Below are 23,395 nucleotides of genomic sequence, written 5' to 3' on the forward strand. Positions count from 1 at the left end.
CGCGGCTGCGTCAGCGCGCCTGTGGCTTGCGGGGCGCGTTTTTGCGGGAAGAAAACACTCCATGCAGTTCACGCTGATGCCCGCGTAGACGATTAAGCATCGATAGAAACAGAAATAGTGCGCCGGCCGTGTATGCGCGCCACGTTTTCTTTTTCAGGAAACGCTTCACAGGATGAACACTTCATTATAACTGCGAATTTCAATGTAGCGAAATTTCAACGTAACGAAGTAAATTACGAATTTTACCGACTTTGTTACATCGAGGTTTAACGGTATTTTCTTCCTTGTCCTGGTATGTTTTGCGCAATCGCTGCCTTGGAAGGCTTACTCAGTGTTACTGCGTAGGAGCTTCACGGCACAACTCGCCTTGCCGTGAAGCTTCTCTAAAGGAAAAACTTTGCGTATTATCCACACCCCTACTTGGCCACTGAAATTTTTGCATTTTTGGTGCGGGTTATACGCGAAAATACGGTACCCCTCCTGAAACTCTGCATCAAAACTGATTCCCAAACTACCTCACCCTGCTTTCTGCTCTTGGGCTTCCTGGTGTTGAACACAATGTTTTCGGCTTCCGGTTCGTCAAGGAACTGCATTGACTGGAAGCTCCTCGACCGATTGATGGACGCATCGGACACGGGTGGGGCTTGGACATCAGAACTGGCCCCCTGGTCGTTCAGCGCAGTTTCCGCCACCCCGCTAGCACTGCCTGCCGGGCTTTCCTGGCTGGCAATGTTGGCCGGGGAGCTGCTGCCGCTGTTCCCCTGGGTCTTTTGGCGGATCCAGTCCAGCATGGCAGCACTGTTCTTGTTCTTGAAGATCTGCAGCACCTGGGGATCTGGCAGCCGGGTGTCCCGAAAAAGCTGCGTGATCTCCGCAAGCGGGGTGACCAGGCTGTTCTTGATGGTTGCCATGTCGGGGAGCAGGGGCTCATTGTCTGGAGGAAAAGAAATGCCGCGCAAGTGCAAACAAATTTAGGTTCAAGTTCAATCCATCTTTCGAAGTACAGTCAAATCATAACTAACAAATATTTCCAAAATCCCCACCAGATTTCCTATATTTTCAATGTAAAAATATTTCAGAACTACAAATTTCATTATAGCGCATATTTCAGAATAACACACATAATTTGCTTGCTCCTTGGTAGCCAAGGAACACCAGTATTATGAACATGGCTAAAAGTAACAGCGCCACAACTCTCGCGTGAAACAGAAACCGTCGTTTCTGGGGGTATTTCCCAAGTGCAGCAGCTATCACCGTCACCATGTTAAATGCCAACTAGTACTAGCGCCACCACAAAGCCATGGTTTAATGTGCAGTAGCCTGGCGGGCCTAGCCACGTTTGCCTCTTTTCTCTTTCATTGTGTTGGGTATTGGTGGCCAGTATGTCATTCTTTCGTTGTTGTCGGTGATTTGCTGTGAATATCCAACGATGAATGCAGCTAGCAACGACACCAAGAAAAAGCAAAAGCATTTATCGCTGCAGGGAAAGAGCAAATCGACGTCTACAGACAGTGTGGCATTGATGTCAGTGACCTTTTGAAAGACTGAGACAGGGTTGTCAAGCTTCACCAGGAGTCGCAACTTGCTCCTACGAGGAAACGGCTGCGACTGGAAAATTTTCAAAATGTGTACCAAGCTATTCTCACACGGTCCAAAGATGCCAGACTGCAAAATGTTCCCGCGTCTGGCCCATTGCTCCAAGAAAAATCCCGCAAATTCGCCAATGCACTTGATATAACTGGGTTCGACGGCAGTGCGGGTTGGCTGTTCCGTTTCTGACAAAGGAATGGAATAACTTGGCATATAGTGTCTGGCGAGAAAAAGGCTCCGGACACAGAAGGCACGGATTCATGGAGCAACTGTCGTTTGAGAGAGGCGGCTGAGTTGCACTCCAAGGACGGTATTTTCAACGCAGATGAGATCGCATGTTTTCATCAGCTCCTGTCAGACCGGACGATGCACTTCAAAGCGCAGCAGTGCAAAGGAGGAAAGCAGCTGCATCTTCACATGACAGCCCTACTCTGCTACACTGCAACAGGCACGAAAAAAATTAAACCGCTCGTCATTGGCCAGTACGCAAAGCCTTGCTGCATAAAAAACATCCCGTTAGTACTGCATGACTATCGAGACAACAAGCGAGCTTGGATGACTAGAGAATGTCAAAGGTAGACCGGGGCTCTGAGGAGCACTGTAGTGGTGGGCTATAAATTAATTTTGACCACTGGAGATGTTTAACGCCTCTCGACACAAGGGCGCTTTTGCTTTTCACCTCCATTAGAAAAGCGGCTGCCGCAGCCAGCTTGTTACGTTTGATCCCATAAATTGAACGCTAGCATCCAGTTAGCACTTAACAAACTGATAACGATGTTTTTAGTACTGGCCCCTATTACCTCAATCCTGCTCATTATACGTCCCTGAAGAGCAAAACTTCAGTTTCCCAATATTTCTTGCCCTTTTTCAGTTAAAGAAAAAACGTCTTTCATGGCTGGGATAGAGTTGAATGAGATACCAAAGACCAGCTCTCTCGAACTGAACAAAGTCATATTTTGTCTTCATGGCCCCTTTAATAATCCTCAGCCACAGATGGAGGCCGCACGCACCTTCGGGCTGATCCCAGATGTCCTCAGGGTGGGCGGCCAGCCGGACAATGTGTCGCTTGGCCTGCAGCACGAAGATCTCCTCGTCCCAGGCCGCCACGTCGGTGATGTTGACAAAGCCCGGGCAGACGACGGCCAGCGAACCCAGGCCGGGGTCCACCACAAACAGCGTCTCGGTGCTCCACGTGAGCAGCAGCCGCTTGCAGTACGGCCGAAGCACCCCAAACTGAGAGTCTGGCAGCTTCTCCAGGCACGACTCCTGGGAGGGGGAATGAATGAATTAATGAATTAATGAATGAATAAAAAAATAAATAAATCTTTCAATCCCTCTGTACAGGAATAATTTTCTGGTCAATCTAGGCATGCAGTGATTGTAAAGTGACCAGCCAGTTGGTGAAACAACAAACTTCAATTAAATTTCATGAAAAGTAGCTCAATTACATTTTTTTTTCTTGCATATATAACACTGAACACTGCCCAGTGCATGAAATAAAAAAAAAAAAGCAGAAAGCATTTTTTTTCCTCCAGAACATGCATGAACATTTTTTTTCTTCTGCCGAGCACCGTTCTTAAAAAAAAAATGTAAAGTTGAATATTCAAGCTGCAAAGTTGAATATTTAAGCGACTCATATCAAAGCAATACATCAATACCACACTCACTCACAGCAATACAACTCAGTGCGACTTCAAAATTATACAGGTATACAGATTATAGAGTGGGGGTGGGGGGGGATTAAAAGCTCACTTTTTGATGCAGCTGCCCTATGAAGGGTTTCAAAAGTTCATTTACTGCAGAAATCTGGCGACCGTGCCAGGCAGCTAGACGTGGTTACGAAACTTGACTGAGCACAGTTAAATCCTTGACTCTCTCCTCCCGTCGGGCGACGTGAAAACGCCTGTGTGTTTGAGATTTCAGTGCACGTTAAAGATCCCCAGGTGGTCTAAATTAACCCAGAGCCTTCCACTACGGTATGCCTTATCTGTCGGCGCATTAGGCATCGTAATAATCAATCAAATCAATCTCTTCTCCCGTGGGGTTGGGATCGTCTGTCCAAACAGACAAACGCTCCCCCTCACCAACACCACAGTTACATCGCTAAGCCGTGACGTTTCAGACAGACGTCAAGATCCCCACTCCAAAGACAGGGGTGCTTGCTTATTCTCTATGCAATTTTAAAAGCCTGGTGCTGGGTATGAACATGCTAAGCTATTGCTGCTTCTCATTGCAGCTTCACCTATGCCAAATGCAGACACTAGAGCTTGACCAAGATGAAGAACTAAAGGTCAAGGTATGCCTGTGTTAACCTGAGGGCATCCAGTATTAATGCTTGTTTGGCGAGCTCACAATAAAGCAAAGCATGCCGCTACAATTCAACAACACAAGTTTAAATAAGGTTGGAAATATCGAACCAACTGCCCGTCACATAACAACATTTGCTTGCATGATACAGCAGTGACATTACTGCACATTAAAAATACTTTGGGACAGTACACACGCACACACACACGCGCACACACACAGAGAGAGAGAGAGAGAGAGAGAGAGAGAGAGAGAGAGAGAGAGAGAGAGAGAGAGAGAGAGAGAGAGAACTAGCACTCATAAAGGGCGTGGGAATATTTCCCGTGTCACCCTTTAGCAAGTCACAGAGAGAGCCTGGAACCACATAGTCATACTGATACATACTAGATGGAAGTCTCGCCCTGCAATAGGGTGCCGTCATGGGCACCACCATAACACCTTGCAACATTCTTCTCCCACTCAGCTTGGCCTGCCACATGGCTTCTTTTTGCTCTTGAAGCCGAAGTCACCAAAAGAGGGCAAAACCTTTTCTCTTGCTCATCTATGCATGAAGCTTCTAAAATGTCCCTGACAATTGAATCTTCTGGAGCTCCCCTCTTTCCTATTGATAAACCGACTTTAAATAATAACCTTCTAACAATAACATTGTTCTTGTTCTTGTTTCTTGGAGCCACACGCAACTTTTAGGTTTGTTGGCAAACCCTGCCAAGGAGCAGAGGGATGCTCCGTCATGGTGGATGACGGCACACTCACTGAGGCATGGCTTGCCTAGACACTGGTGCCAGATTTCCCTTTAGTATATATGCTGCCAAAACGATGCCTTTTGACTTGTTGATTTATGTTAGGGGCGAAGCACCTTATAGGGGCTGAGGCTGTTCGTGCCTCCTGTCGTTGTCGCTGTTGTAATTGTCGTAATCGTTGTTGCATGTATTCACGGTACTAAAACACTGGGAAACTCGTTTACGCCTTGCGCTGGAGCGCTTCGAACGCATACTAAATGAAAACACCAAGACAATCGTTTACGCCTCGTGCCAGAGTTTCGTGCTTCAAAGACACGAGACTTTTACAGCAAAGCTGTGTATCTCTACCCCTCAGCCGTTTCATCTCTGTAGACAAAAATGCCAAAATGCAAAAAATACACTTATACACTGCATGCTTCGCCCTTCCCCAGGTTTCACGTTAGTGGAGGTGGCCCGGTTTGTTTGTTGCCAGTGTCTGGGCCACACCCAGTTGTCTTATCTTGTGTTCTAAGCGAAGTGTGCGTTCCCACTTTTTGTACGCCACACTGCCAATCTTGTTTTGATATGAGAAGGGTGTTGATTATGGCTGCTTTCCCGAACTGTTTTCGCTTAACGTGAAAACAGTTCGATCTGAATTATGTCTCTCGTAACAAGGGCAGTGCAGATAAATGTGTGCAGAGGAAATGCCGCGGCAACTGATTTGCCAATGCTTGTCTGTGAACATCACTTTGTTGACTGCTTCGTCACCACTGGCATTTTCTTGAAGTTTATTGCGGAGCACAAGTTCACTCCAGTCGACGTTCATTTCTACAAGAACCTTGCATCCTTCTTCACTGCATGACCTTATTAGTATGAAACTCCAGACCTGGAATGAGGCCCCCCCCCCCCCTTCACCTTTGGCAGGCTGAGCAGCTGTGGGCGGAAGTAGTCGCGCCTGTTGAGGGAGTCCCGGAGAAGGAGGGTCTCGGTCACGGTGCCCTCGGGTGTGCCTTTCCACAGCCGCATTCCAGGTCGGCAGGCCCACACTGTCACCTGCCGTTCGCCATACGACTGCGGGGGAGCAAAGCATGCCCCAAAGGTGCCCGCACTGCAAAGCAGCAACAGGGCCCACACGTCCACTTAGCGCCACCTCGCTACAATGAAATATCATCATCACCATCACAACAGCCTATTTCAGTCCACTGCAGGACGGAGGACTCTGCCACTGACCTTCAACCGCTACTGTACGCACTTTCAGAGTCCACTCTTTGCCTCCAAATTCCCTTATTTTATCCCTCAATCGAGTTATTGGCCTTCCCCTTTTTCTAGACCAGCCTCTCAGTAGCAACACTGTTACCCTCGTGGTCAATTTGTTGTCAGTTCGTCTCACTACATAGTCAGCCCAAGTCCATTTCTTTTTTTTACATTGAACTATGATATTGACTCAAGTTTGTTCCCTGATTCAGGAAACTCATTTCCTGTCCCTGAGTGTTACTTTTATTATCCTTCCTTCGACAGCCCACTGAGCCAGTTTAAAAAGACAGACAACTAACTTTTGTTGTGGAGTATACATGATGATGGTTTAGTTTTAATGGCACAAGGCCAACTAGGGCAAAGAGCGCCAACACAGTGGTTATATACAAGAGATGACGATGTAAACACTAAAATCACTCAACAACACCGTTAAAATCAGTCAAAGGCAATGAGGATGGCTGGTGTAGAAAGCCAGGTTGTGATTATGCGTGGTACAAATTAGGTCTAAAAAAACGACACGTGATAGGAAATGAGGTGTAAAAATTTCATTTCTGTAAGAAACATAAAATTGCGCTGTGGAGGGATTATGGGATCATACGCTAAAAACAGTGCTGGGTGTAGTGGGGTGCGTTGTCTGTATAGTTGTGGGAAATGTTTGTGTCTTGTTGTGTGGAGTGCTTTGCATGTAATTAGAATGTGAGTTACGGGTAGGCCCTCCCCACACCTGCTACACAAAAGTGGGGATCCAGTGAGCAGATGGGAGTGTGTCGCGTGTGTGGCCTATCCATAATTTAGCTAGGGTGATTTCGATGAATCTGTTGTGTGAGACAATAGTGGATCTTCCTAAGTGTGGTTTTACTACATGTAACTTGTCTGTCTGCGTACTCCAGTCAGCTTGCCATGTTTTGTGAAGGTGTTGTCTTATGTGTGGCCTCAGGGTATTGTTGTCCAGTATATTTTGTAGAGTATACACTCTCTATCCCAAATGAAAGGGCATCACTTTAAAATGTGCAGTCTTTCCTATTCCTTTAGGCGGTTTTTGAATCGTGCATTGAAACTGACAGAGCTGTTTGTTTACATTCGGTAGTGCCACAGGGTATTACCTTTCAGACTACAGAAAGTTTAGTGCCTAATTAGAAATATTTCCACCAACTTATTTAGAAATTCCTTGTGGTCACCCAACTATATAAAATGCTGGCTTCCATACGAGCTAGGGGACATGCACTCCAAAAATCAGTTGTCTGTCTCTTTAGGTTGCTTTCCAGTTGTTCGGTGAGGTGCCAAGTACTCGGGGTTGATTGCTATTTTGAAGAACCAGCTAGCAATGTAAACAGGGTTCATACAGAATTCAGAGACAATCAATGAACAATAACCAAGTACATCCTCAAGGGTGGTGCACAGCACACATGGCAACTTTTCACTGCTCTTCTGCTGACACACTAAGCAAATATAATTCACGTATGAAAAAGTACCCGAGAGCAAACCTCTGATACAACTCCAACCTATGGAAGTGGACAAATTTAGCACCATCTACGACCGATATTGAAAGAGCTTTGCGAAACTTATGCAATTTTGACCATTTTCAAGCACCACAGATGCTTTGAATACACAGCACCAGTTACTGCAGAACTTAATTGAACCCCATCACAAGAGGCACTAGCGGGAGCTGGGAAACGTCTCTTGTAACCAAGGTCTCTATGCGAAGTTGCTAACATGGGGAACATAGGAAAAGCAACCAAACCTTCTTCATCCAAATACACCCTATAACTAAGTGTTTCTTGTAATACTGTCTTCTGCGATGAAGTTTTACTGTACTATCTTGTGCCGCCCCCATAAGTTCCCAGGTTCATCGAGCGTCATGAAGCTTATCAATTCAAGGCTGCACTCCTTGATTGAACATGGGCACTAATGCTTATGCTGTCTGCTTCTCTTACACGGAATCACCATTACTGCAGCGATTTTTGCCCCTTGGCAGCTTGCAAAATTCAGCGCAACAAATGAAATTATCTTCGTTGCCCACATCAAGTGTTGCCCACGTCAAGTGGGCAACAATTTCTGCATCTGCGCTTCATAGCCGAAATGGATCTCACCGCCCACCCAGCTCCACCATATTAATATGCCGACACCAGCATTTGAGACCAGCCGGAGCCCTCAGCAAGACGTCACTAATTCAGGCACCAAGCCTTGTTCATTGTTTTATGCATAACTTGTCCCAATTCTAGAGGCACTCTCTTGTGTATCTGCCATCGCTTTACTGCCCAGAGCATGAGTCTAGATTCGTACTGATGCCCTTCAAGCCGTTTGGCTACTTTGCTTAGTAACTGGTATCTCTAAGCTATGAAAAAACATTCACCATCTTGCGGCACTAATTCGCCATGCAATCCAAGTTGAGTAGATTTCGTGCAACCTTCTGCCATCCCACTGTCAAACAGACTTGGCAGTTTGTCCAGCAGCCTCAGTTCAGTCACCATCCTACCCACTAGGACTGGATGGCGTCACCATCCTGCTCACAAGCAAAGAACACCTGGCTACCCCCACTGAGAATTCCGTTTGGGGTGGCCTCAACACCCTGCTATGACCCACCAATGCAGTCACTTTCGAGGTGCCTTTACAAGCCCTGGTTGTGCTGCTTGTCACTGCAGCAATGCTAAAGCTGGGCTCCACCACTCAGCAATGTTGTCCTGCCCAACCTTGCATTCAATGAATATCGCGTGGTCACAATGATTCCATCACTGTTCACTTTCGGACTTCATCGGAGAGGCTAACTTTTTCTTCTTCACTTGATCAATCTAGATCATCAAACCATCACACTCTATCTCTGCCTTGTGGCTAAGTAATGCTCAAAAAATTAAAAAAAGTGTCGATCAAATCTCGAGGAAATTTTGAGGACTGAAACGACCTCTTCTTGATGATGATGGCAAGGACAGTGGGTATGCCAAGATGCATGTACGTAGGGACAAATCTTTGCATCGCCTCCTTTACTACTACGATGCCTGCGGCGTCGCGCCGGTTCCCATTGCTGCCGAATTGCCGGCCTATTTGACTCAACCACCACGCGGTGGCGCAAGTGACCGATCCTCTGTGGCGGTTGTGGCGTCAGCTGAAACCGGGTTTTTGTTTTTGTGGGCGATTTTGTTTTCGTCTGAAGTACATTCTAAGATAAAATTTGTTTGCCTGTATTCTTCATGTCATTTTAGTTAACTTTGCTCCTTTCCAGAGTGCTTTATTGTGCAATCATTGCATGAACAGATTTTGTTTCGCTCGTACAGTCTCCCGGCCCACTTTAATTGTATATCGGTTTTGTCGTTATTTGGCGTATTTATGGGCTACTTCTAATAGGCAACTGCAACTCCTATCTGTAATCCCTTTTCCACCGAGTTTGCTGCTCGTCGATGTTAGGAAAAGTTGCGTTATTCCACGCATGAAACAGCAGCGGTGAATCTGCCAGTCGCATTGGGCAACGATATCACCAAGACGGACAACGCATGACAAATTCAAACAAATTAAACGCCATCATATTCAAACAAAATAAACGCAATCAGATAGCTTAACAACAATTATAAATGAACAGAAACGAAACAGATGTGAAAACAAAAATGAGACTTGTTACATTACACTGCGAGTACATATGCGCACGGTACGTGTATGCACGCGTGCATATACATATATATATGCGAAAACAAAAGTTCGAGTTTGTTACGTTACACTGGGGGTACATATGAGTGGAAGGATGATTTTCAAAGCTTAACTTTCCGTGAGAGGGGCTTTGTATAATATATATCATTCTCACAGCATTCTTGTCGGCCTTATCAAAAGGCATGGTTGACAGCAGCGGCTTAATAAACTTTCTACACAGGAGTCCCACCAACTCTCGCCGATGACCTATAGCTTCGTCAGGACACACACCAAGACTGGCATTGATGCGATAAGCTCAACGCTGTGTTTCAAGCATGCTTCGAGGGGCTTCGTAAGCGACCGACGATCCGAAAGCATCGCGTCAGGAAACTTCATGGCAAGCAGCAGTCGCACTAGTTGTTGCGTTCGATATATCTTGCCGATCTTTCCGGTGAGGATTCCCGCTTTCTTTTTTTGGAGCTGACATTGCTCCTTGCTTCTCTTTTCGCTGCCGGCCTCATGTACAAAGGACAGTGCGGGAAAATACTATGCACAGCATCTTGTCCTGTAACTCCGAAAGTGTTCCGGCTGAATTAAAGTGCAGACTGCAGACCATATATCGAGTAACGCACTGGACTTTGAGTTGGGCTCCCTGTTCTTTCTAGAAATGTTCTTTACCGATTGTGCTTTCAGGGCTTTGTTCACTGAGAACTCGTGGTTGGAGACATCCGGATCCTTCTTCCGCACGCTGAAGAATGGCGGCAACAATATCGTATTCTTCGGTTTTACATTTCGCGAGCAAAACCTTGTCGCTTGTTTAATGGGCAGGTATTACTTACACGAATTTAGCGGCAGGTATGCCCGCAGGTATTGTAATAAATACGTAACATGAAGAGCCGTTCACTGGCAAGAAGAAGGAATGCTCAGTGCACGGTTTGCCCGCGGATCGTTTGCTACCATGCGACCTAGCGGGAGAGGATCGGTAGCGGAAGGATCGGTGAGTGGCGCCACCACACGGAATTCAGGCGCAGTGGGAGAGGGCAAGGCGGGCACGTTTTGGGGTGACGCCGCAGGCATTGTAGTAGTAAAGGAGGCGATGATCTTTGCTTGGAACCAGGCGGCCTCACCCACCCTTTCAAATAACTGCCACTGCGCCTAGTACTGATGCTCTATAGTAAAAAAGGTCATAACACACGGTAGTCACTCACGACTTTCTTTCATGGCTGCCGAGCTGGACTACGGAAGTGCCGTCCTTGGATAGGTGGCAGATGACCGTTCTCTTTGTGGTCGAAATGAGTAATGTTTGGGGAACGTAGTCCAGCTGAACCACGGCTTGCGTTTCACGATGCACTTCCTTGGTTTTGCACAGGTGCTGAGAAAAAAAGAAAACGAAGGCACGGTAATTCCACGTACTTTTATCGACGTGACATAGACTTTCCAAGCTCACCACACAAGAACATATGTTGAACAAGAATAATTACGCCAATGTCATGGTTTGAAAGCTTCCACAAGCGTGGCAGTTAGCAAGTCAGTGTAAAGTCTGCACCAATAACAGCTGGGAGAAGCAGGTGACGTTAGCAATTGACAATACATTTAAAACCTGGATGTACCGAGGCTCTATGTAACGAATTCCTGGATTCAACAAGTTTTTCAATTCCTCATTGCCAGCTCCACTGAAGCCCACGTGTTTGCGACCTCTACATAACACAGGCTTTGCGACGGTTAAGCAATGGACACATGTACGACTGGTGCACGCGATTTGCATGCGACTGTTGATCGTTACGATTGATCGTTAGGACCTGTTTTGGCGTCGTTCACTGGTTGGAGGAGGCTCACGACGTGCGACTGGCAAGCCAGATGCAGTCGTGCCATCATTGCGATCGTTGTGAGGCCACAGCCAATGACAGCCCGCTGAGCCCGCAACCGGCTTGCATTGCTCGGGTCAGCTCAGGTGATGGGAACTTTAGGCTTAGCATCCTGGCGGATATTTGATCGCCGCTATCTGTGCAGCTGCGAATGACAATCCGTAACACAACTTTTCACCACACTATTATACCCTTTCTCGCACGTGGAACTTTATTTAAGCTATAACTGTAGTTTGAGAGATCGGTGACCAAGACATCTGCGTAGCCTGTTTCGATGCTTCCGCTGAGGTATCACCATCTTTCGGCCGCTCGGAGCACCGCGCGCCGTGGCGACCGGTCAGTGTATGCATTGCGGCAGATATCTGATCACCACTTTTAAAATAAGCCCTGACAACAATCCCTAGGACAATTTTTCACCACACTAACACCTACTTTCTCGCATGTGGAACTTCTTTTTAGCGATCAGATTGATTCGGAAAAGCAGCGACAAGCGGTTGCTACTGTGGTCTGCTCTGGTTCGAGCCGCTGAGTGTGCCGAGCTGGCAGGCGCGGCCGGCATGTGTGCGGACTGTTTCCGAAGGCAGAAAATGCTTCACGATTGCCTGCCTTATCTATTTCTTGCGAACAAACGCGCGGAATCTACAAATTCAGCTCAGCGATCGTCGTAGCTGACCATGAGCAAAAACAGTGGGCGGAGCCACGCCGACGACGCATCGCATGCGCGCATCAGGTCATGTGTCTCAAATTCACGCGTACGACTAGTTGTGGTGACAGTCGTAGCGATCAGTCGCATGCAAATTGCATGTACCAAACGTACATGTGTCCAGCGCTTTCATTAACCTTGATGTAACGAATTCGCTATGCTGATGAGGCATTGTTCTTCTACCTTTTGTGAAAAATGAGCCAGAGAAATGCAATAATTTAGCGAACTTTGCTGGCACCACAAAGTACGGTGTTTCCAGTATCATTACGGTGTCAGTTAGGTGCTAGGCTTGTTTCTCGACGTGTAGTCGGAGTCTCCAATGCTATCTGTGGCCTCGATTCGTCGGTGAAGAGTTCTGCTGTCAAAAAATGAAACGTTTTGTTTTTTCAAGACAAGCTCACAATTTTAAACGCCGTCTCCGCTGGCAAAAAAGAACGTTGCCGCCCGGTACAGTATCCCAGCTAGCACCCTCTCAGCAATTATGAGTGCAGAAAAGAACACCATGTTCACAAAAAGACGCCCTTTCTGCACAAGTTTGGGCCCTTGAAGTGGGTTAAAGCGGCAAAAACTGTCAAAACGCGTGAGTGATATTTAGGCTATGTTTGTGAACACGGAGGTAAGTGACGTGGTTTCTTTGGAGTGCCGTGTAGTGACTAAGTTCTTGGGACAGCAACAGGCGCAAATCACACAGCTTATCACTGTGAAATAAATCCTTAAGAGTTAGTTCACCATCACTGATGTCTAGCAATTTGATTTTATTTCTGCTCCCTTCACGAAAGCCTTAAATTGAAACCTGCATGTAACGAATACCTGGATGTAACGAAAAATTGCAAATTTTTGTCAACTTTGTTACAGTCAAACCCCGCTACAACGAACTCCGTTTCAACTAAATATTTCCAATTCCCCGTCAGCTAGCCATAGAAGTCAATGCAACAAAGTCCTCGCCACAACGAACCATTTGACAGGCTTGCTTTCGCTTCAACGAAATTTTCGATGATTTGGGCAGGGTTTGAACAATTATTTTGCAATAAAATAACCATAGCGCCAGCTATGTGTAACTTTTCATACATTCAGGACGCTTAGTTTCACCGAAAACATGCGCGGTGCGCCCACACCGCCACCCAAAACAAACAAAAAACAACTCATAGGAGGACGCCATTGTTTGATGGTGATAACGATGTGGCTGGCCGTCTTTACATGAGGCGCAGGCCCGGTTCGCCAAGCCGGAGCTACAGCCTCTGCAGCCAATCTGTATCCAGTTGAAATCGCACGAATGTGATCCGCTGCTGGCGCGGCGCCGTCATGTATGCGTTGTGAGCAGCTGTCCTTGCCGTTTTTCTTCTACCATTCTTCATAGCCAAGAGCAAAAATCATGTTTGCGTGTTTGGTCTTGAAGCCAAGTCATCCTATCTTAGTCGCGAGCGCGCGGTCATGTTAAATGCAAGCGCGCGCGTCTTGCCTGCCAAGGTCAGTAGCTGCCGTGCTCTGTCAGAGGATAAGATAACGGCACCGCTCCTGCCACAAGCGAGAGGGGGGCTTCCGATGGCCTAGCAGCTATCTGCAAGTAATCAGCTCGGTGGACACGCCTTGTTGTACAGCAATACGTTTTGCGCCTACATTTCTTCACCCCCCTCCGTAACACCTTCTTTACGTGCAGGGAAAAAACAGGTATCCATTGGTATGTTTGTTACCGGAATAAACATGATGTTATTGCGCGTCACTCCTTTTTCTAAACATTGTATTATGCTGCCAATGATGCGGAAACATACGGGGCTATTTTTCTGGCCTTTCCGTGTTGTTTCTGGGCAGATTTCGCCTCAACAAATTTTCGCTTCAACGAAACTTTTCGCACGTCCCGTCAATTTCGTTGTAGCGGGACTCGACTGTATATCCAGGTTTGACTGTATTCAATATACCGACAGCAGTGGTTAATCACTAGTATGCCCTAATTGCATACCGCGGAGCCAATCTCGGAACCCTTCTGCATCTCTGCATTAATTGTGCTTGCACATTTTTGGCAGACAAGTTAGCCGCAAAAAACACGGTTGTCAGTACAGGTATTTGTGAAAGCGGCGGTTGTGAAGCCGCAACCTCAAACCTTATCACCATGGGGGCTTCGCAAGTTTACGTTTATCGTAGACAGGAAAGAAGGCAAGGCTCGCTGTAAAGCAATGCACAACATCTGACTCAGACGGGGAGCGGCTTGGCTACAAGTTCAGAAATAATCTGGAAAACAATTGCTGTTGAATCATCACTTCCACTTGTCTGAGCAACAGATAAGCTGAACCAAAGCTGAAACTTCAACAGATAAATAAAACATAATAAAAAAAGCTCGCAAACAAACAGGATATAAAAAAAAGAGTCGGAAAGGTGTCATTACATTTTTGTTAGCTGTTTTTTTACGGCACAACTGCATTTCAAGTGTTAAATGACTTCATCAGCAAAACGCCCAGCCAAATTTTTTTCAAGTTATACTGATCCACATTTTGGCATAGTCAATCACCAGTGCCAAAAGCTTGTAGGCTCGATCTGCATTAAAAGATGGACAACCCAAAAAAGCACGCTTTTCTCTCTGTGCTCTGAACTTTTAAATCTCCCAAACCATTTTTCTTGAGAACGCTCGGAATTGAAATGGACACAGTCTTGCATTTTTATTGACTGTGAACAGACAGCTCTGCGATTCCACATAACTTGGAGCATGCTTCGATATGTGACAGCTCTTAGGGCTGTAGCTGGTACGATGGCTAAGTGGCTAAGTTGCTGCAATATGGAACAAAAGCTGGCACGTTGAATACCTGGCCATGGCGGGTGTTTTCCTGACAGCGGACAAGGAAGAGAAATGCCTGTGTGTCCATATATGATGAAGATCCCCAGGTCATCTAAAATAACCCATAGCCTCCAACCACAGACCACCTTCGAATTTTTTTGTTTATATTACGATTGTAGCCAGCTTGTCAGAAAAGCAAGAAGATTGTAAATTATTCTTTGGACGAAGGAAGTACTACACATGAAGAAAAAAAGTTTTTGAAAAGCCAGCAAGGGGTTTTAACCTTATTACACATCTTTATATGTGCTGATATGTTCTGCACTGTGGTTTGGCCAATGCCTAGCAGAGTTTGTGCCTAAGGTGCACAAACACCACAACAGCAATGCCTTCATCATTGCCTGCATCTACAGTGTCTACTAGCAGGCAACGAAATGTGGCTGTCCGCAGCAGTTCAGAACCGGGGAGCTCCGCTAAAAGGCTTAAATACGGCCAGTTTGCCATATTGTGTGTTTCCCGACAGCTGGTTTGTTGTATCGTGTTTCACGACATCATACACTCAGCAATCCGAAACTCAGTGGGAAGTGATGCTTACAAAGCCTCACATTATGAAAGGAAAGTTTGGTTGCTCTTGTAATTTTCCTTTTATTTCAAGCTTATTACCTTGGCAGCTTGCGGGTCATCTCTGTACTCTTCTATATTGAATGCAAAACCTTCTAAACTACTACCAAATTCACTACCAACTTACTACTTACTACCAACAATGCAACATTTCCAAATCACTCTGTGGGAGTTCGAATGCTCACCTGGTCGTAGTCAATCTCACTGCAGCAGACAGATCCCCTTGCATCGCCGCTGTAAAACTTCATGGCATTTGGACTCCAGCAGATGCAAGTCACAGCCGTGATGTGGATGTCTTGTATTATGTACTTCTCCATCTGAGAACAGAGCACGAGGTTAGAGAAAGTCAACAGTGACTGGCAAAAGTTTGTTCATTCAGCAGCCAAAAAAATTGTATTTCCAATTTCATTGACAAAATGTAACCTGTAGTTGGTGGAACCACTTGGCTGGTAAAAGAATTCAAGCTGTTCCACTCAATGTGAAAGCTGTTGGAAGTGAAGAGCAGTGATTTGTCATAATGGGCTGTAGCGCCGTTACTCGCTCACTGCTACCACCCAATGCAATTTAAATTTCCCGCCTTCGCAGTGCTCGCACGCCCCTGCCTGGAACTGCGCCAGCGGGAGTTCTGGCCTTTTTGTGCTTGCTTTTCCTTCCGCACTAACTAAATAACGCGGGCACTGCCAGTTAATTACGTATATTTTGCCTCAAATGTACCTGCAGTTTTCTTTGCGATAAACAACGGGGAGATGTATGACAAGCGACAGCGGCTCACGAGTTTCGAACGCTTATGACTATATAACCGCTTGGCTTTCAAAGCCTCTGGGTTACGCTGCGATGACAGCCGCTACGACCGAACGCCGTGTGGCTCTTCTTGGGTCCAGCGAGCGAGCATCGACGACAAGGCGAGCCCCTAAAGTGCTGTGCACTTAAAAAATGTACCTTGGACTGTGTTCCAGTCATGGGGATCTGGTAGGTGACACACAGACCGCTCTGGCAGCCAACGGCCAACATGAAGTCCACCGAAGAGATGAGGGACAGGCAAGTGACGGTATCCAGTATGTCCTAAGAGGGAGGAACGGCAGTCAGTGAACGAGGAGGCCTGGCATCGAAACTATCACAGGGATGAACAAGACTTTACACTGAGAGGGGCCATGAATACAAGCTACAAAGACGATCAATTTGACAGAACTAGCCCTTGGTAACGCACTCAGCTCCATCCCAGTCATGAAAGACGTATTTTCTACCAAAAAAGCACAAGACACGTTGAAAAGCTTTCAAATTTTGCACTACAGTGACTAATATAATATAGGCAGGAGTGACAACTCACATTAGCACTCCAGTGATACAATCAAACAGAACTAGAGGCCACACTACAATAGCCCAGCCCAGTCATGTTTCTTGGCAGTGACTTAGGCTGGTGGTTGCCAATCGCACAGGCAAATTCTGTGGCATCATAGAGAAACCACTGGAAACTGGCTAGGAGTAATGACTGCTTGAACTGTCTCCATATCTCCATTACTCGTTTGATGTTGCGACAAAATTGCTGTCACTGTCACAGGACAAAGCACTCTTTCCGATGAACCAAGCATATTTTATCTTCACGGCCCCTTTAAGGAGGCAGGCAGAGTTTACAGTAAGGAAGTGTGCAGACCAACTGCACATGCAACCTTGCGCTACGTAAATTCTTTGCGAGACCACTCAAGTCGGGCGTAGTTTCATTTCAAAACTCCATGAAAATTTTGCTAGACAGTTGCAGTTTGCATTGTTTCTTGTGTGGCCCCATACATTGAAACATGTCTTTGGTAGCATGTGATTGTGAAGTACACTTATTGCTTACAGGTGATTGACTTCCGACTCTGTACTACTTTGAGAATCACTGGATGATTTTGCCCGTGCTCATACGTTAGGTACGCCTTTTCATCGTGCACATTCCAGCTGCCAAGTGTAATCATGAATCAGCTCAATTCTTTTGAAAGCTGTTCAACTAGGTAGCAATTGGGAAGCATCATCAGACATCACCGAAAATTAGTTGGGTGTGGATTAACGATCTTATGGGATTTTGCGAGCACTTCTAAAACCAGTTCGCTGTCAATGTCATCAGCGTGCACAGAAAACCATGAACTTAGCTTGCACTTGGTGTCACAGCAGTGCAACAAAATATCAAAATGCAGGATCTGCGAGTTGCTGCTGCAAATTCAGCAGGAGGGCCAAAATGGTTTCAAACCGATCGAATTTAAGACCAAGTGTCTAGCTTTTCACGTAAACTCTGTGTGGATGACAGGCAGCTTGACTTACAACTTTTCTTGCACAATTTAAAATGTGCATACGACTGAAAAGTACAGTTTAAGTGCATGCAATTAAAGATATAAATAGAAAAGCAGGAAAACGTGGCTTCTTTACTCACCGAACATTTTAGCCTTGTGACTGTGTTCTTGGCCCGGTCGTACAGGAAAACCACTCCCACGTTGGAGCCTATGGCGATGTACTCGGCTATTACATCCAGACATGTCAGTTTGACGTCGACTTTGCTGAGTCCCCTCTGGGCGTGCTGGGGTATTTGGCTCAGCAGGTGGGTGAGGGGGGCGAATTCCTTCAGGAAAACCGCGAACGAGCGCTCGCTCACAGGCATCTTGGCCGCCAGGCCATTCTGTGTGCTGCCGTCCCTAACTTGGACTTCGGCCGCCTCTGGGTCCGGGGATGCCGATTCCATCGGGGCACGTTCGCATGGTACAGTAGGCCGACGACTTGCAGTGGGGCATCTGAGGGCGGGAAAGACAAGATGCCAGCGATGATTGCGCAGCTGACAGATAGAACCATGGGTCACGATAAGGATGTGAGTAAGCTGACCTAGCTCTACTTCTAGTAACAAATCATGGCCATGAATGATTTCATAACAGGGCGCTCACAACAGCTTCAAACAAGCGTTGCAAGAGTCACTTCATTGGTTAGAACACAGCTCCCTATCACTTGTAGAGTGAGAACTGTCATTGTGGTGTAGGCTGTAAGAACACACGTGGGATCGTGGCTATACGGCTATACTTTGCGAAGACACAACACAATCGCCATAAATAGTACGCCCGAAAGCGCGACAACGTGTTGGTCGCAGCTGTGGAAAGTAGCCTGCGCCGTGAGCACGAAATGCCCGTCAAATAATAGCTCTCAGCTGTTCGAAACATAAGGCAATGATGTACGACAACGCGTGAGAATTTAGAGCTCTCTTTCAGAGGCTGTTACACGACTTACGTGGTTCTGCCACGACCGGCGGTTTTGGTTGCCGATCCACGGTGTTATGGGCGTCAGCGAGGCAGCGCGGTACTGTTGCGAGCGACGAACAGGATGTTCGGACGGAGGTGATCGTAGGAGACCACGACACCGTCTGATAATAAAAGCCGCAACTGGGAAGAAACTGAAAACTTCGCCCGCACCTGTGGACCCACGATACCCGTCAAAACAAACTCTTGCAGCAGCGCTGGCAACGTCGGAAAGAAAGGAGTACGCTTTTCTGACACAAATACAGATGGCGACAGCAGCGGTGGCAATTCTTGACTTACTTTTTCAGCTCCAAGTCGGCGCATCTTCTCCAGGCAGCTTGCAAACTTTAGCTAATCTTCTTGGCCAAATAGTTTCGTGTGCCTCGCAAGTGATCATGTTTTCCCCTGTCGCGATACTTATCGGCGTCTGGCGCTTCGGGGACGACAAACGGGAGTAAACAGATCGCCCTACTCAAAGGTGAAAAACTCTAGTGACCGCTTCTAAAATGGTATGCTTCTCGGCGTGACTTTGTGGTCCTAAAACTTCGTAAATGACTTTGCAAATTGCAGTGCACCAACGTTGTAAAGATACGTGCAATTTGTCGCGTCGCGAGTCTCTAGTCATCTCAAGTATGTGGCTCCTGTGACCGCTGCTTGTAATGTATTTAAATGCGACCGCATCTTGGGCCTGCTACTTTCGACTGCGGATTGGTAGGAGCAAGACACGCGTTCTTGAATTCTTCAGCGTCTATGCGAAGTGTCGCGCGTACTGGTGTTCTGCAAATAAATATTTCACGCCTGTGAGCGATGGAATTCCGGTAAAACAAGTCGTTATTTTCGGACTGAAAGTGAATATGCGATATGGCCGAGCACCGCCGTAATGTTATCAAATAACTAATTGCTGATGTGTTCGCCTTTATCGCGGTTCTTTTGCTGCAGAAGTTGAGGAGGTTCATCTACAATGACCAAGCGATAGTCTGATGTTATCGAAGAAAAAGGACCTCAAATATCTACGAGATGGTGTGGCCGGCAAGTACGTCAAAAAGGAAACACCACCGCACGTACCAGGTTAGTTGAAAGCAGCAGGCTTCACCCTTCAGTGTTACCCCGAAGGCACACTTTACTTGCCTGCTAAAACAGCCAAGCATGACTCCATGACTCCATTTCCTTTTTTACTTTTTGAGTAACAACAAGGTGACATTACTTCATTTTTGAAACATATTCTCGTATGCTGCAACACTTTTCTCAACTTACTGGCTAATTACTGTGCTATGAAGCTAACTGCTGCAGACTACCAAACAACCAAACCAAGTGCACCACCAACTGTAGATCACGTTTACATTTTCTAGGTCTGTATCCTGCGTGTAGGTACCGTAAAGTCCTACTCCTTTAAAATGAGTATGGTATGTATTTATAAACATGCCTATACGGTATTTATTGACATACCTATAAATGTCAGATGCTAAAGGTATGTGGAATGCATCCGCTGGTTTACTCCAAGCAGTCCAAAGGTGCTACACGCTCACCATCGATCTCACAACTTACGGTACACGCAGTTTGTGGTGATTGTTGCCCAACTAGACAAGCTGCCTCTGCTCATTGACTAGCCAAAGTCACTGTTAAGGACCCACTCACTGGTTTGTTATAAGCATACCAGAGACATTCCATGCTTTCGTCCAGGCAGCCATTGCTGGTTAAAGTGGCTCTGGCTAGTCGGTGACCGGTAGTGGTTTGGCTGGTTGTGTAAAAATCAAGCCAAACTGCTCTCACTGTGAGTTGTGAAGCGAATTCGGAGTGCCGCTGGACTGCTTTGAATACACCAGTAAAACGTGTTCAGTGTACCTTTAGTCCCAGTTCAACGCTACGCCAGGCGTCTTCTGGGACCTGCATACATCCAAAGTACCGTTAGTGTTTCAGATCCAAGGACATCCAATGTACATTTATACACAGCCTAAAATAAGAGCAAATGTGGCAGTAACCTAGAGCGGGCTATCTATTAGTATGCGTATGATTCAACTTAGCACTTCAGTTGAGATGCTTGCAAAAAGGGAAAATAGTGCCAAACACCACCGTGGGGCTACCTTTCAGGGGATCGGGCATTTCTCTGGAATTATTTCATAGATGATCGTTTTAAACTATAGCTGTATTTGCAGTGAATCCCACCATGGAGTGGCAGTCAAATCCAACATACATCAATACCCAACATAGAGCGAACAAATTGATAGACCAGTGCGATGTAATCAGCTCTGGCTGTATCCAAGGTCTATCACTGAATAAAAAAGTCAACACTCTGTAGTGAAGTGAGTGGATCCGAGATTACCAATGCTACATGAATCATCCTCTTCTGATAATTTTGCCGCCTGATTGGTTTCGAACTGCCAGGGCCAGTATTGTGCACATGTTGCGGGTTGCTGGTTCAGTGTTGAAACCAGTGCACATTTGCAGATTTCTTGTTTCTACTTCTTTTTTTGCACAATACCTTGGGGAGCAATTAAAACTTTGTATTGCAACAGTGACAGCCTATACCGAATGCATTCTTTGCTATGCTTAATTTATCATTATTGTGCATGTTTCCGGAGCCGATTTACTGATGCAAAGAACTCAAACACTTGTGGGTTGTGTATTCTTTCTCTCCTTGAGTAAGATGCCTGTTTATGGTGGGGCACGAGGTCCCAAAAGTTGGAACAGAGCTGTCGTAAAATGAAAAATATGCTTGAGTAAGGTTAGCTTATTAACCATCGCATTGGCTCAGTGGCCAAGGCGTTGTGCTGCTGAGTCCAAGGATGTGGGTTTGATCCCAGCCTTAGTGGCTGTTTCTTTTTCTGATAAAGGTGAAAAAACAAAAAAAAAACACTTGTGTGTTGAAATCCTAGTGCAGATTAAACATCCTCAGGTGGTTAAAATTAACCTGGAGCACTCCTCTGCAGCACACCTTATTGTCGAGGTGTAGGTTTGGTGCGTAAAACCCCCCAAATTTTGGTTAATCTACTACCCCCTCTGATCTGTACTAACCCTAGCCACCGCTAAAAATAAATTTAAGTGTAGGTCAACAAACGAAATTTTTCTCACGATAGCACGCATCCCAGTTTTCTTGAGACGCTTTTTCCCTGGCACTTCTTCTCAGTGGTGAACACTTGGACCACCGCAAACCACCGCCAGAACCAGCGATCCCCGGAAGAGGCGCAAGAGCCATCGGCGTCGGAGCCCGCGAGCTTGGCCCAGAAGTGCGCCCGTGCCTGCCAGAACCGAGCGGGCCAGCAGAGCCTCTCCGTCCCCCCGCAGGGGCCCCCCACTGGGAAGGGGGAGCATGGCCCCCCTCCTCTGGGGCCCTTTCTCAGGTCCGCATCGCCCCTGCCCCCCGCACAACATGCTCACTTCGGCACATCGTCCTCGACCGGAAACATGTCCCTGGCCGCACCGGACCAGAGTGCCTCGGGCTCCTCGCCCAAATCCAGGCACGCAGCATCGAACACCATTGGGTAGGGCTCAAATTTGTTTTGGCACACTGAATTTGTTTCATCTGATCTGGCTCCATCCCCCCTTCGACGGAGGCCATGGCACCTGAACTTATTTGTCATGTACGGGAAGATTCACCAACCCTTACAATGATTGCACGATACACTCTTGAGAATGGTCTCTTAAAGCTGGTGTAGCAGTCACACGTAGAGTGCACCATGCAGTTACTATCTGTGCGTGTCAACCTTGTGGGAGTAGTGAAACTTTGAGCAACCGGTGATGTCCATACAAACAGAGAGCTACAGCCTAAATAGAGGACCATGTGGGAACAGTGAACATGTGCTGCGCTGCTCTTTCTCCCTACCTTTTTGCCTCTGCCTTCCTCTACCAGCAACATCACAAAATGTTAGACTTTCATGTGATGGCTTTGCGCGCTGGCGTCGCAGTCATGCTGGTTGTAACAAGTGCACGAGAGCAACCTGAGCAAAAGGTACTATCAGTATAGGTGGTATTCATTGCAAAGTTTATCTGTCAATTTCTTCACTTGGCAACGCTGGAAACGGCCACGCACATGGTGCAGCTTGTGCCACTGCGCCCATACGCCGAAAAAGAAAAAAAAACACCGGTGTGCGTCATCTGCTCCGATTCAACCCGATTCTCAACGGTGGTGTCGACAGAGATGTTATTAATCGCACTCACATTGGACTCGAGGCATTACATTGCGTTCGGTGGGATAGCGTTTGGAACGTCCAGCACACATCATGTGCTTAGCACAGACAAGTACCGCCATCCCGCGGAGCCTGACGTACCCAGTGACTGCGCACTCGCATTGTTGCCTGCATGCGTGCCTCGCCAGTGAATACAAGCAATACATTGAAATATGAACAACGGAGCGCGTGGTTTTGAGCATGTGCTGCACATCCTGGCAGCGGATCACATATGTGCAGTGGTAACAAGTTAAGAGAGTTCGTGTCCAACCTTGGTATGTAGTGATATCGCCAATGTGTGAGCATGTTTATTTGGCACACCACCGCATTTGGCGCCGGTTCAGGCTATCATTACGTAACTTCACTGTGTAGGATGGAAAGGGCAAACCACAAAGTTATATAATATAGTAGCGTGAACTGTGCCGACGCACTGTCCGGTGTTTATTTGCCGGCCGCCCACAATGTTGCCCACCGAGCCTGGTGGGGCCACCGAACTTGGCGGCCAACGAAGATTAGTGTCAGGGGGCGCCACACACTTGTCAC

The 23,395-nt window shown here is 46.8% G+C and overlaps 2 protein-coding genes across 6 annotated transcripts in view; one reads left to right on the forward strand and one right to left on the reverse strand.

The window, feature by feature from the left end:
• The window catches only part of LOC144149297 (tectonin beta-propeller repeat-containing protein 2), a 67,257-nt gene extending 48,171 nt beyond the window's left edge, over nt 1-19,086 (reverse strand). For 2 of the 4 annotated variants that reach the window (XM_077680866.1, XM_077680862.1), the window contains exons 1-8: nt 18,682-18,931; nt 17,843-18,197; nt 16,378-16,500; nt 15,624-15,755; nt 10,694-10,857; nt 5,532-5,724; nt 2,601-2,856; nt 521-934 (exon numbers count right to left, since the gene is read on the reverse strand). In XM_077680866.1, coding sequence (XP_077536992.1) covers nt 521-934; nt 2,601-2,856; nt 5,532-5,724; nt 10,694-10,857; nt 15,624-15,755; nt 16,378-16,500; nt 17,843-18,148 — 1,588 coding nt within the window. In that variant the 5' untranslated portion in view covers nt 18,149-18,197; nt 18,682-18,931. Of the gene's footprint in view, nt 1-520; nt 935-2,600; nt 2,857-5,531; nt 5,725-10,693; nt 10,858-15,623; nt 15,756-16,377; nt 16,501-17,842; nt 18,198-18,672; nt 18,932-18,989 lie in introns of those variants that run through there. The other 2 variants (XM_077680863.1, XM_077680865.1) reach the window with 2 other exon arrangements.
• The window catches only part of LOC144149298 (uncharacterized), a 36,035-nt gene continuing 31,668 nt past the window's right edge, over nt 19,029-23,395 (forward strand). The window contains exons 1-3 of one of the 2 annotated variants that reach the window (XM_077680867.1): nt 19,029-19,167; nt 19,629-19,757; nt 21,814-22,168. In XM_077680867.1, coding sequence (XP_077536993.1) covers nt 19,670-19,757; nt 21,814-22,168 — 443 coding nt within the window. In that variant the 5' untranslated portion in view covers nt 19,029-19,167; nt 19,629-19,669. Of the gene's footprint in view, nt 19,199-19,628; nt 19,758-21,813; nt 22,169-23,395 lie in introns of both variants that reach the window. The other variant, XM_077680868.1, reaches the window with a different exon arrangement.

Source organism: Haemaphysalis longicornis, unplaced genomic scaffold (assembly GCF_048455015.1).
Source record: "Haemaphysalis longicornis isolate Haplotype H1 unplaced genomic scaffold, Haemaphysalis longicornis Haplotype H1 scaffold_8, whole genome shotgun sequence".
Classification (NCBI taxonomy): Eukaryota; Metazoa; Arthropoda; class Arachnida; order Ixodida; family Ixodidae; genus Haemaphysalis; species Haemaphysalis longicornis.